The following is a 12,495-nucleotide window of genomic DNA, read 5'->3' as shown; positions in this document are numbered from 1 at the left end:
GTACTTTTAAAACAAAAAAAGCTTTAGAAAACTTTTAGAAGGTTAATGAGAAAAGCTCATGGTCCTGGTAGTAAAAAGGCATTGGAGAACTTAGGAGCTCTTTCAGTAAATGGAATGCAGGCTGCAAGAGATCGAGTTGGTAAAAAGAGGCAGCAAGAGTCACCGTTTCCAGAGTTCCAGAAATTCAATAAAAGGGGCCCAGCCGTGAAGCCAGGTCAGGTTCTGGTACAGTGTTTTGAAGGATTCGTGGATCTTGCAAAAAATGCCTCCGTTGCTACTGATTTATTGAGGAAGCTTGTGCCAGTGGGTCAGTTTTGAAGCAGTTCCTGTACATGGTGCTATTTTTAATTATAGTGTGTAGTGAACAACAGTACTGGAATTACATAGAACTAGGCACGCATTAGATTTGATATTCACTGTCTTGTTAACTGCAAAGCCCTCTTAGCCCTCTGTCTACACTGGTCTCACCTTTATTCCAGGCTAGTCTGGTCCTCACTGTCCGTCAGCTATCTTGACAGCTGCATTAATTTTCCTTCATTTAGCACATGCAATTTAATAGCCAGTAGTGCTTATTGCAGATTGCTTAGTACGTGTTGGGAAGAAGGCTGTTGCTAATATTTAAGCTCTGTCTTAGCTAACTTTCTCATAAACATTGTCATGCCTGAAACACAATCAGTGGACAATGTGCTTAGCATGCTCGCCCTAGAAGTACCTTGGTTAAGACTGTTTCTATCTGAAAATACAGACTCACCTTCAGTAGTTGTTTTCTAAATAAAATACTCCTCTAGAAGCTCTGGGTACTGGATGAGGGGAAATTGGTTAAAAACAAAAACTAGACAAAAAAAGGATAACAGTGCTCATCCCCTTTTCAGGGCTATTCAGATGAAAAATTGCTCAGCAGGAGCTTGATCCATATGTTTTTACTGGTTATTAGTAGTAATGAAGATGCATTAACCATAGTCTCCTGATAACGCGCTAGCAGTTTCTTAGTACTTTTATCAACATATAAATTTTAGAACTGGCAATATGGGAATTCGACTAGTACATTTTTGTTTATAAAAAAGGGTAACAACATTATAACTTCTTCATATCTGTGAATTATGAATCTCGACTTTCAGACAAGCGAAACGAGAATGCAGTGGAACTTCAGTATCCTAATAGCTCTTCTTTCCTCCACCACTGAGGGGAGGGGACTGCACACAGGCTGCGGAGTGCAGTGCCATGCCCGAGGCAGGTGCCGTGCCCGAGGCAGGTGCCGTCTGAGTCCGTAATTGATGAGTGCTTTACATGTCGCTCACTCCTTCTCTCAATAAACATGTCCTGAGTGCCTTCCCTGTTGCTTAGCTGTAATGTCTGTCAACTGAAAGGCTTTACTTCCTTAGGAAGCAGCAGAAAATTACAAGTGATGCGTCATCACTATATATCATTATCTCTCTTAGGAAACATTGTTATTCAACGATTTTTGGAAGGACATTACATAGCTCGTTTCTTTGAAGATGAAATAATGCAAAATAAACCATTTGGAAAAGGATTTTTTTTTCAGATTTAATTGTGTTATAAATGAATAGTTCTTTCTTTTATAAAGCTGAACTCCAAGCCTCCCATACCTAGCCTGTAACATTAGCTAGAATCATTAGAGAAGATTTTATGGAAAGGAGAAGCGTAGAGCCCGTTGATTTTTGCTGTAGGACTCTGGGTCAGTCATGTCTTAGAGCTCTGTCTACTTTATCTGTTCAGAGATCTGCCTAGTTCAGTTCAGTCACTCAGTCGCCTCCCTGTCCATCACCAACTCCCGGAGCTCACTCAGACTCTTGTCCATCGAGTCGGTGATGCCATCCAACAGTCTCATCCTCTGGCATTCCCTTCTTATCCTGCCTTCAATCTTTTCCAGCATCAGGGTCTTGTCCAGTGATTCAGTTCTTCCCATCACGTGGCCAAAGTATTAGAGTTTCAGTTTCAGCATCAGTCCTTCCAATGAATACTCAGGACTGATTTCCTTTAGGATGGACTGGTCAGATCTCCTTGCAGTCCAAGGGACTCTCAAGAGTCTTCTCCAACACCACGCTTCAAAAGCATCGGAACGCATGTAAGAATTAAAGATTTTAAAATTTAAAAAATAAATTAAAAAAAATAATAATAAAAAGAGAGTCCAACAAAAGCATCAATTCTTTGACACTCAGCTTTCTTTATGGTCGAACTCTTACATCCATACATGACTACTGGAAAAACTGTAGCTTTGATTAGATGGACCTTTGTTGGCAAAGTAATGTCTCTGCTTTTTTATATGCTGTCTAGCTTGGTCATAGCTTTTCTTCCAAGGAGTAAGTGTCTTTTAATTTTGTGGCTGCAGTCACCATCTGCAGTGATTTTGGAGCCCCCCAAAATAAAGTCTCTCACTGTTTCCACTGTTTCCCCATCTATTTGCCATGAAGTGGACTGGATGCCATGATCTTCATTTTCTGAATGTTGACTTTTAAGTCAACTTCTTCACTCTCCTCTTCCACTTTCATCAAGAGGCTCTTTAGTTCTTTGCTTTCTGCCATAAGGGTGGTATCATCTTGAATCTAGCTTGTGCTTCATCCAGCCCAGCATTTCTCATGATGTGCTCTGCATATAAGTTAAATAAGCAGGGTGACAATATACAGCCTTGGCGTACTCCTTTCCCAATTTGGAACCAGTCTGTTGTTCCATGTCCAGTTCTAACTGTTGCTTCTTCACATGTATACAGATTCCCAGGAGACAGGTAAGGTGGTCTGGTATTCCATCTCTCTCAGAATTTTCCACAGTTTGTTGTGATCTACACTGTCAAAGGCTTTGGCATAGTCAATAAAACAGAAATAGATGTTTTTTCTGAAATTCTCTTGCTTTTTCTATGATCCAATGGATGTTGGCAATTTGATCTCTGTTTCCTCTGGCTTTTCTAAATCCAGCTTGAACTTCTGGAAGTTCACAGTTCACATACTGTTGAAGCCTAGCTTGGAGAATTTTGAGCATTACTTTGCTAGTGTGTAAGATGAGTGCAATTGTGCAGTAGTTTAAAGATTCTTTGGCATTTCCTTTCTTTGGGATTGAAATGAAAACTGACCTTTTCCAGTCCTGTGGCCGCTGCTGAGTTTTCCATATTTGCTGGCATAATGAGTACAGCACTTTCACAGCATCGTCTTTTAGGATTTGAAATAGCTCAACTGGAATTCCATCACCTCCACTAACTTTGTAGTGATGCTTCCTAAGGCCCACTTGACTTCACATTCCAGGATGTCTGGCTCTAGGTGAGTGATCACACCATCGTGATTATCTGGGTCCTGAAGATCTTTTTTGTACAGTTCTTCTGTGTATTCTTGCCACCTCTTCTTAATATCTTCCGCTTCTGTTAGGTCCATACCATTTCTGTCCTTTATTGAGCCCATCTTTGCATGAAATGTTCCCTTGTTATCTTTAATTTTCTTGAAGAGATCTCTAGTCTTTCCTATTCTGTTGTTTTCCTCTATTTCTTTGCACTGATCGCTGAGGAAGGCTTTCTTATCTCTGCTTGCCTTTGGAACTCTGCATACAGATGGGTATATCTTTCCTTTTCTCCTTTGCCTTTAGCTTCCCTTCTCTTCTCACCTATTTGTAAGGCCTCTTCAGACAACCATTTTGCCTTTTTGCATTTCTTTTTCTTGGGGATGATCTTGATGCCTGCCTTCTGTACAGTGTCATGAACCTCTGTCCATAGTCCTTCAAGGCACTCTTGTCTGTCAGGTCTAATCCCTTGAACCTGTTTGTCACTTCCACTGTATAATTATAAGGGATTTGATTTAGGTCATACCAGGATGGTCTAGTGATTTTCACTACTTTCTTCAATTTAAGTCTGAATTTGGCAATAAGGAGTTCATGATCTGAGCCACAGCTCCTGGTCTTGCTCTCTGTAGAAGACTCTCTGTAGAGTCTTCTCTTGTGTTGTTGGAAGAGGGTGTTTGCTATGACCAGTGCATTCTCTTGGCAAAACTCTATGAGCCTTTGCCCTGCTTCATTCTGTACTCCAAGGCCAAACTTACTCCACGTATCTCTTGACTTCCTACTTTTACATCCCAGTCCCCTATAATGAAAAGGACATCTTTCCTGGATGTTAGTTCTAGAAGGTCTTGCAGGTCTTCGTAGAACCGTTCAGCTTCTCCAGCATTACTGGTCAGGGCATAGACTTGGATTACCGTGATATTGAATGGTTTGCCTTGGAAATGAACAGAGATCATTCTGTCGTTTTTGAGATTGCACCCAAGTACTGCATTTCAGACTCTTTTGTTGACTATGAGGGCTACTCCATTTCTTCTAAGGGATTCTTGCCCACAGTAGTAGATATAATGGTCATCTGGGTTAAGTTCACCCGTTCCAGTCCATCTTAGTTCACTAATTCCTCAAATGTTGATGCTCACTTTTGCCGTCTCCTGTTTGACCGCTTCCAATTTGCCTTGATTCATGGACCTAACATTCCAGGTTCCTGTGCAATATTGTTCTTTACAGCTTTTTGCTCTACTGAGAGCTCTGTCTACAAGATCCTGATGCTGGGAAAGATTGAGGGCAAGGCAGGAGGCAAAAGTGGTAACAGAGGATGAGATGGTTAGATAGCCTCGCGAACTCAATGGAAATGAGTCTGAGCAAACTCTGGGAGATAGGAGAGGACAGGGAAGCCTGGCGCACTGCAGTCAAGGGGCCACAAAGCGCCAGACCCGCTCAGCGGCTGAAGAGCAGCTAGTAAAGGCACGGCTACAGCCACCACATAGAACGTGGGAGAGTCGCCATGTACCTGCTGCCAGGCAGATCTGAGAAAAGGAAGTGATGGCAAAGTTTAAGGTGACTAAAATCATGACAAGTGGATCTCTCAGATTTGGTTTCCGGTTTCCTACTCTTATAAAACCAAAGCTAAATGTGAGAAAATAAGCTGCTACTAATGATTGGATTACATACTGATAATGGACAGCATCCCACAAGTAAAACAGTCTAACTGGTCCTCTGGATAATAGACCCGAAATACTTAAAGCCGGTCACTCATTTGGGAAGTAATCATTCATTTTAACAGCTGTTGACTTGGTGTCCTCTCTCTACCAGGCTGAGCATCGGCGCTGGCAAACCCCGGTCACCGGGAGAGGCCTGTGTGAGCGGAAGGGGAGCGTGGAGGGGCCCTTGGGCCCTGCAGTGAGGTCACTGTGACCTCAGGGGTGGGCTGGGAGCTGGGGAGCACAGCCAGACCAAGCGGGCCGGGCTGCAGCGCAGAAAGCTCACTGAGCCGCTTTGTGAGGAGGGTGAGACCAGGAAGGAACGAGCGTTCAGAGGAGGGCTGCAAACATGTGTGCCCCCGAGTGCAGGCGCAGCAGGCAGTGTGCTCATGGGAGACACGCAGAGAGGAGAGATCCGGAGGCGGGCCGGGGCTCTGGGAGCAGCCGTCCCCGGAGGGCCGAGCCACTGGGACCCTGCCTGTGGGCGGCGAGCCGGGCCGGGGCCCGGGTGAGAAGGGTGCGCCTGCCTCTTAGCAAGGGTAGGCAGAACACCTGGTATGTGCTGGCAACGGTGGGATGGAGACAGCGTCCTTGTCTCCAAGGCACTTTGGTGCACTGGGGAGTGAAGAGGGCAGACACGCTGGGCAGACCAGGGAAACGTGGTGTGTCGGGGAAGGGGAGCAGGGCTGCAGGGAGTGGGTGCGGAGGTGGGGCGGCGGGCAGGGCAGACTCGGGCCTCGGGCCAACGCGCGCTGGACTCTGGGCTGGCTGCACGGCTGTCAGAGACGCTGCTGTTTCAGAATCGGGGGGGATGCGGCCTTGGGGAGGACAGTCTCCCCTCGCTCCCCTTTGCGGCCACCCCGGGCTTGCCCAGCCCTGACCGCCCCTTCGGAGCCCGCCTCGCAGGCTTCCGTCACCACCTACTTCCCTGGCAGCGTGACGGGCGTACTTCTTGCCTGGACTCCCCAGCAGGGGAGCTGTGTTTCAGACAGGTGCAGTGCTGGCACTGTTAGGCCCTGTTGAATAAAGGAATGGAAAAAACAATTCCGCAAGCCGCATCTTCAAAAGTCTTGCAGTTGGATTGTCCTGTGGTCACTTTTGAGTTTCCATACCTCACTCTGTGCCTGATCTCATAAATGGCCCTTTTCAAAGCATGTGAGCTCTGTCTTTTCATCAACAGCATGTGTGATACTCTGATTAGAGAACAGAGTTGTTCTCTAATTTAAGTAATGTGTCTCCACATATTTTTTTTTACAGGACCAATGCCAAAGGCGCTCCCCTAAATATCAATAAGGTCTCGAACAGCCTGATTAACTTCGGAAGGAAGCTGATTTCTCCTGCAGCAGCCCCGGGTGGTGCAGGAGGCCCCGTGGCAGTGGGCAGTGGCGGCACCCCCTCCCCAGCGGCGGCTCCCACCAGGACCTTGGCGGAGGCCCCCAGGCACGCTCTGCAGCAGCAGCAGCAGCAGAGGCTGATGAAATCGGAAAGTATGCCCGTGCAGCTAAACAGAGGTAAGGGAGGATGCTAGAACCTGGGCCTTCCTTACCTGACTTCGAGGAACCACCATCCTAGAACGAGGGACTAATGCAAAACTCAACTGTAAAACATGTTAGATTGTTTTCAAGTGGGAATTTCAGATACTGTACTGTTCTTAAGAACTTTTTACGAGCTAATTTGTTAAAGTACTTTCTTAACATTTCTGCCTCAGTGTGCTTGCATTTGAGTCGTGGTCACGCCCACCGAGCGTGGTGTGAACAGCAGAGAGCTTGTCACAGCAGAGAGCTTGAGGCCTGTAGACTGAGGTCTCTGCTGACTTTGTGCAGTGATGTCTCTGGCTAGGAGAGCATTGGCAAGGGGCGGGCCTGGGACCCTGGGCTCTGCCTTTCCCAGCTTTCACCCCTGCGGTTGGTTCGGAAGAGGCAGGTCACCAGGCTCGTGTACCTTTGAGGAGCACAAAGCAGAGCCCTGAATGGGGGACAGGGCAGGCAGGATGTCTCACGCAGCCAGGGCCCGTGTCCACGTCGGGGCACCGGGAGAGGTGGAGAGCGTGAGACAGGCTCTCGGTGTGCGGGTGCCGGGGCTCGGGGAGTCGCCCTCCCCTTTAGGGGCTTCCCAGCACTTCACCTCGCTCATTGTGTTCGTAAGAGAGCCTTTCGGGTTCCTACCCAGAACTTTTTCTCATATTTTCCACTTACCTCCAAAGATGTATGAATCAAGCCTGTTAGAAACAGCTACATTTATTCTTAGCGGTGGGCTCTGCTGTCTGTATTCTGGAAGCACGAGATACTAACATGATGGCAGAAAGTCTACAGAAATCAATCCTGAGGCCTCACAAAGCCTGGAGTCCATGGCCATTTAGTGTCGGAGCAGATACCCTCTTGACCCCTGCCTCATCCACGTCATAAAGGAATCATAGCCTGGATCATAGCCAAGTTCAGTACCCAACAGTCAGTGTTGACAATAACAATGATATATTGAATTGTTAGATATTAACCCATGTTCCATATACTCTGTTTAAGACGATTGCATCCAATGTTACCAAAATTTTAATTACTGGTATTTAAAATGGTAAACTTAAGTTAAATGGCCTCTATATGCCAATAACAGGAAACAAACTGTGTTCAACAGCCAGTGTGCTTCTGTTGGTTACATTTATCTGTCGTTGCCTGTATGAAGTATTAGACTTTATATAATTGCTGTTTAAATTTCTATTAGAATATTCCATTTACCTTACATAGGAACATCTTTTAATATTATTACACTCTTCTCTTTTTAATGTAGAGCTATCACACGTGATTTAAAGAGAAGGAGACTGCAAATCTGTAACATATTGTAAATGTATTTTAATGCCAGGAGACAAGCCCACTTCCAGGATGGAAATGAATGTTATTTTATATATTTCTTAATTGTACTGTTTTATTGTTCTAAACAAATATGACTTCAATATTGCTTTGATAACAAGCCATAGTTAGTAGCGATTCTAACTGATGGCAGGCAAATGAGTCAGAGAATCTCTTAATGCCGTAGCTTAAATTTTCTGAGGAACCAAGCCAAATGACTATAGAAATATAAAGTTGTGTCTCTAAGGAAATGTCAAGTATTAATATCACAGTGAGTGAGAAAGGAAGTACATGAGGACTGAACAATTGATGAAAACTAAGCCCCCAGTTATAAGGAAGCAACAGAGCACTTAAGCGGAGCATTTGGAACAGGAGCATCGCTGGGGCATTCCGTGACCGGTCCCTGTGCGGCACGGAAGCGATCTTGTTTGGCAGCTCTTCGTTTCATTTCTGGTTTATTCTTCTCATGTCAACCTACAGAAAGCTTCTCTACCTTCATATTAAAGATGCTCGGGGCCCCTCCCTGGATGAAGGTTTCAATAAAATAGACCAGAAGGTGAAGAGATCAGTTTGTACTGGTAGAAGTGGGGTAGGTTGATCCTTCACTTGCTCTCCAGTGAACCACAGGCAGAAACCTGAAACTTTCTGACCCTTTTCCCCACCCGGAAATAAGGGTTTGACCTGACCCCTGGGGAGCATGCCAGCTCTGCAAACCTGTGGTTCCTTAGATGAAAGGTGTGTTTGTTAACTCTCCTCCAGCAGCGGTTCTTTCTGCGGGCGTTTCCCGCCAATGTCCTGCCGCACCCCGATGCTGACCTGAACCTGCTGTGTCCCCTGGCCCGGGAGAGGGTGAGCACAGTGCTGACTCCTTCCCAAGACCCACGCTGGGACAGGGCTTCTGACTGTCTCGGAACAGCCCTGTGCTTCGTGCCTTTTTAGTGCGCTCTGTAGGAAAACTTGAACCTTGTTTCGAAAAGCGGTTGTTTATGCAGCTGAAAACCTTTATGGCTAACCCTTATGGGTTAGTTAACTCCCGATTATCTCTGCTCATATAGAGGAAGAGTTCTGTGAGAAAGCCAGCATTCAAATATCTGTTACTTGAAGTGCATTCTGCCGTGGGTATCTGTGTTGGAGGTGGGGTCCTGAAGGAAGGAGGGAGCACAGATGGTCCTCCAACATTTTCCAGGTGACATCAATATTAAACTTAGCCTCAGTCTCTAAATATGCATTAATCGGTGATCCAGAAGCTGCCGAGTAAAATGAGTAGCAAGCGTGAACTTGGAAATCTTCGAGAGTACAGAACATGAGGCACACTGCTTACCAGTGAATAGAGGCTGGGCTGGATTAGGGAGCTCAGGGCCTGGGGAGTTCCACTGAAAGTTGTTTACCAGTTATTTGGAGTATGTACCTATTTGCAGGTTTTATTTCTGCTATGGGAGAATATAAATGCATGTCCTGTTAATTGATAGGAATGCTCTAATTACAACCCAGTAATGTCAGATGAGCTGTCTGTGCTGTAAATCCTCATTATAGCCAGTGGTCAAGGCACTGAAGGTTGTTATATAATTCAAAAATTGATTTTTTTTTTTGCTATTGTATAGGAGCTACAGGGAAAGCAGATCTGTTAATTATGTGTTATCATACATAGAAAATGTGGTGCCTTTTAAGAAGGCTTGTTTTTCAGCTTGTTAATCTCGAAATAGCACAAGGCCTCAGACGCTGACCAGCCCAGGAGAGGGTTCGGTTAACAGTGGCTGTACTTCATGGTGAACTTTGTCATCCAGGAAGGGAATCAAAGACCCCCAAAAGTCTTGCTTCTCAGTGGTCCTGTACCTCAAGCGCTTCTCAGCATTTCCTTTTCCTTTCTTTCCCTTACCCTCCTTTTTCTTTGTATGTTTTTTTAGTTTGAGCACTTCTTTATTTTAAGCATTTACTACGGGTCCAATTTGTAAATGAAATCTTGCCTATAGTAAGTATATCAAGTTTAAAGGGTATGCAGTTCACAGATTTATTTTTACATGTTGACATTTCTAAGTGCATGTGGTAACTTATGAAATCTTTTCAGTACTTAATATGAAATCAGAACTTGTCTAGGTCTTTATCTTATCACTGAAGAAATTGGTTTCAAGTTTCGTTAAAAATAAATTTTGTCTGTTACAGGAGGAAATCGATTTCGAAGGAACATCTTTACTTCTTAATTAAATACATAGATACTTTTGGATAAAGAATTTTTTAAATAAGAAAATATAAAATCATGCTGTCATTTGTAGGACAGTGAAATCTGCTCAGCAGTATCCATTGATGGCTAGTTTCCTGTACTTTAGACCTGTAGAAACTTTTTTCCCCTCAAGAAAAACAGGCACAAACTTTTAAGGAAACACTGTAAAAATTAGTTCCTTTAAGAAATACTTTATATTAATTTTTCTAAGATTGTGTTATGATTTGATTCACTGTACTTTTAGTAATTAGGTTGATAGGTCAAAGTATTATAGCATTAACTAGGAAAGAAAAGCTAATTTTTTTCCTCTTTATGAAATCTAATTATTTTTTCTTATGAAATCCAAGCGATGTAGTTACAGGAATCGATGCTCAGGTTTCTGGTCCTGTCCAGACCCTGACCGGCCTCCCAGGTACAGTTACCGTGGCAATGCAGTCTCTCTTTGCCTGCAGTCTCACTGCCTCCTCCCAAACTCCATTTTCCTTTTTGCCACCCACCATTCACGCCGTTTACCAGCTCGCTCCATTGTTCAACCACTGAGTGGCACTGTTGTCTAGGACAAAAGTCCCCTCTCCCGTAATACCTTGCTAGCGCCCGAGCTGACTGCAGCCTGGTTCTTAATGTTTCTTTACCTGAGTTTGTACCAGTCTCTTTCCTTGCAGTATGCGGCGCTCTAGATCCTGTGGTTCTTTTAACACCACATTGTAACTGGCAGTTCATGCTGAGGTGTTTTTCAGTTGCAAAGGTGCTCTGTGATAGGATTTGACAGATTGGCTCTGAGGTTAAACACCTTAGATGCTGTGTATCTGCTTATTATTGTATGTATTAGCCAGAAGCACTTATTATAGTTTACAGAGAAGAATTACAACTTGATTTCAAAATTTGTTTCTAAGTACAGGCTTTGTGTTATGAGTCATTTTAACAGAATTAGAATTCAGCGTGACAAATCTCTATGTACAGTAATTGGCAATGATTTAAAATAAAAAGAATATTTAAATATCATAACCGTGTGTCCAAAATCTAGAAAAAGTTTATTTAAGAAATTTAAAACAATAGTAATCCATATTCAGCACCTCCTATGGAATTTAGAAACATAAATATTTAAAGTTGCTGCATTTATCTTTTATTACAAAATCTTTTAAAATATTCTGTAGAGAGAAAGTCTGTATTAAATGGAAGGCTAGACTAAGAATCCTCCCTTCAAATTCAGACTAGAAAGAGGACAGTATTAATAGAAATTCATAAATGTCTTCCTTAGTTTAAAATATCCGCACAGTAGTCATGCTGCTGGCATTAAACTGCTGTTCTAATAATGACATGTCTCCGTAATATCTGTGCTTTTTAATAGCGTAACAGAAAATAATATGTCATGGTTAGGACATGAGTGGTGTGTTGACTTAACGTGTTAAACATACCGTGGGACAGAGGGGTGTGATCTTGCTTCTGTATATAGTCCTGCGTTTCCCTGGTAGGGTTTCTGGCTGTGTTCTGGTAATTGACCCCCTGACCTTTAGGGCTTTCGGAGCTCTCAGAGTCTGTGAAAGCTGCTGCTTACTCTGCGCAGTGACCTAAGTAATAACAGGCTGCTGCGGCGTAGCTGGTGCAGGAGGCAGACCAGCGACTCCTCTTTCCCCTTGTCAGGTATTGCAGCTACGTGAATGCTGATGTGATTTCCTGACCCGGTGAAAATTCACAAGACTTAAATTTGTTTCCTTAAAAGTATTTTTTTTTGGCTGTACCACACAACCTGTGGGACCCTAGTTTCTTGGCCAGGGATTGAAGCTGGGCCCACGGCACTGAAAAGCATGCAGTCCTCACCACTGACTGCCGGGGAGCTTGCCCCAGGCAGCTGTCGAGCAGGCGTTCTGCTGTGGCAGGGTTAGTTTGCCGCAGAGTGTGTCTCTGGCTGCGAAAGCCTGATGGGTTTATACCTGTATGGAAAGAAAAAGCTAAAGGCTGCTTCCTGTTCTGACTTCTGCTTCTACGCTCCTGCTCAATCCATGTTTTCCAGTAGACACGTGAACAGCATCCCTTTTTAAACAGACTCTTAAAGAAGGTGATGGCAGCATTTTGTTCAGATGACTTGCATTAGAGAGGTAGAATGGTCTCCCTCCCTCGCCCAGCGAGCACTTGCTGGTTGCCTGCAGTGTGCCGTTGAGGTGAAGTGAAGTGAAGTAAGCTCGCTCAGTCGTGTCCGACTCTTTGCGACCCCGTGGACTATAGCCCACCAGGCTCTTCCATCCATGGGATTTTCCGGGCAAGGATACTGGAGTGGGTTGCCATTTCCTTTTCCAGCAGTGTGCCCTTAGAGAGGTAGGATCGTCTCCCTCGCCCAGCAGGCACGTGCCGGGTGCCTGCAGTGTGCCCTTAGAGAGGTGGGATCGCCTCCCTCCCTCCCTCCCTCACGCCCTCCCTGACCATGTGCTGCCTGCAGTGTGCCAGGCTCTGTCTTCACCGGTCCCTG

At 44.7% G+C, this 12,495-nt stretch overlaps 1 protein-coding gene across 25 annotated transcripts in view; it reads left to right on the top strand.

Moving 5' to 3' along the window:
• The window catches only part of TBC1D5 (TBC1 domain family member 5), a 593,981-nt gene that overhangs the window by 515,995 nt on the left and 65,491 nt on the right, over positions 1-12,495 (top strand). For all 25 annotated transcript variants that reach the window (XM_069568828.1, XM_069568958.1, XM_069568921.1 and 22 more), the window contains one exon: positions 6,231-6,484. In XM_069568828.1, the coding sequence (XP_069424929.1) occupies positions 6,231-6,484 (254 nt within the window). The remainder of the gene's footprint in view (positions 1-6,230; positions 6,485-12,495) is intronic.

Source organism: Ovis canadensis, chromosome 1 (assembly GCF_042477335.2).
Source record: "Ovis canadensis isolate MfBH-ARS-UI-01 breed Bighorn chromosome 1, ARS-UI_OviCan_v2, whole genome shotgun sequence".
NCBI classification, from domain to species: Eukaryota; Metazoa; Chordata; class Mammalia; order Artiodactyla; family Bovidae; genus Ovis; species Ovis canadensis.
The sequence above is the reverse complement of the archived record's forward strand: the minus strand, read 5'-3'. Positions and strand labels throughout refer to the sequence as shown.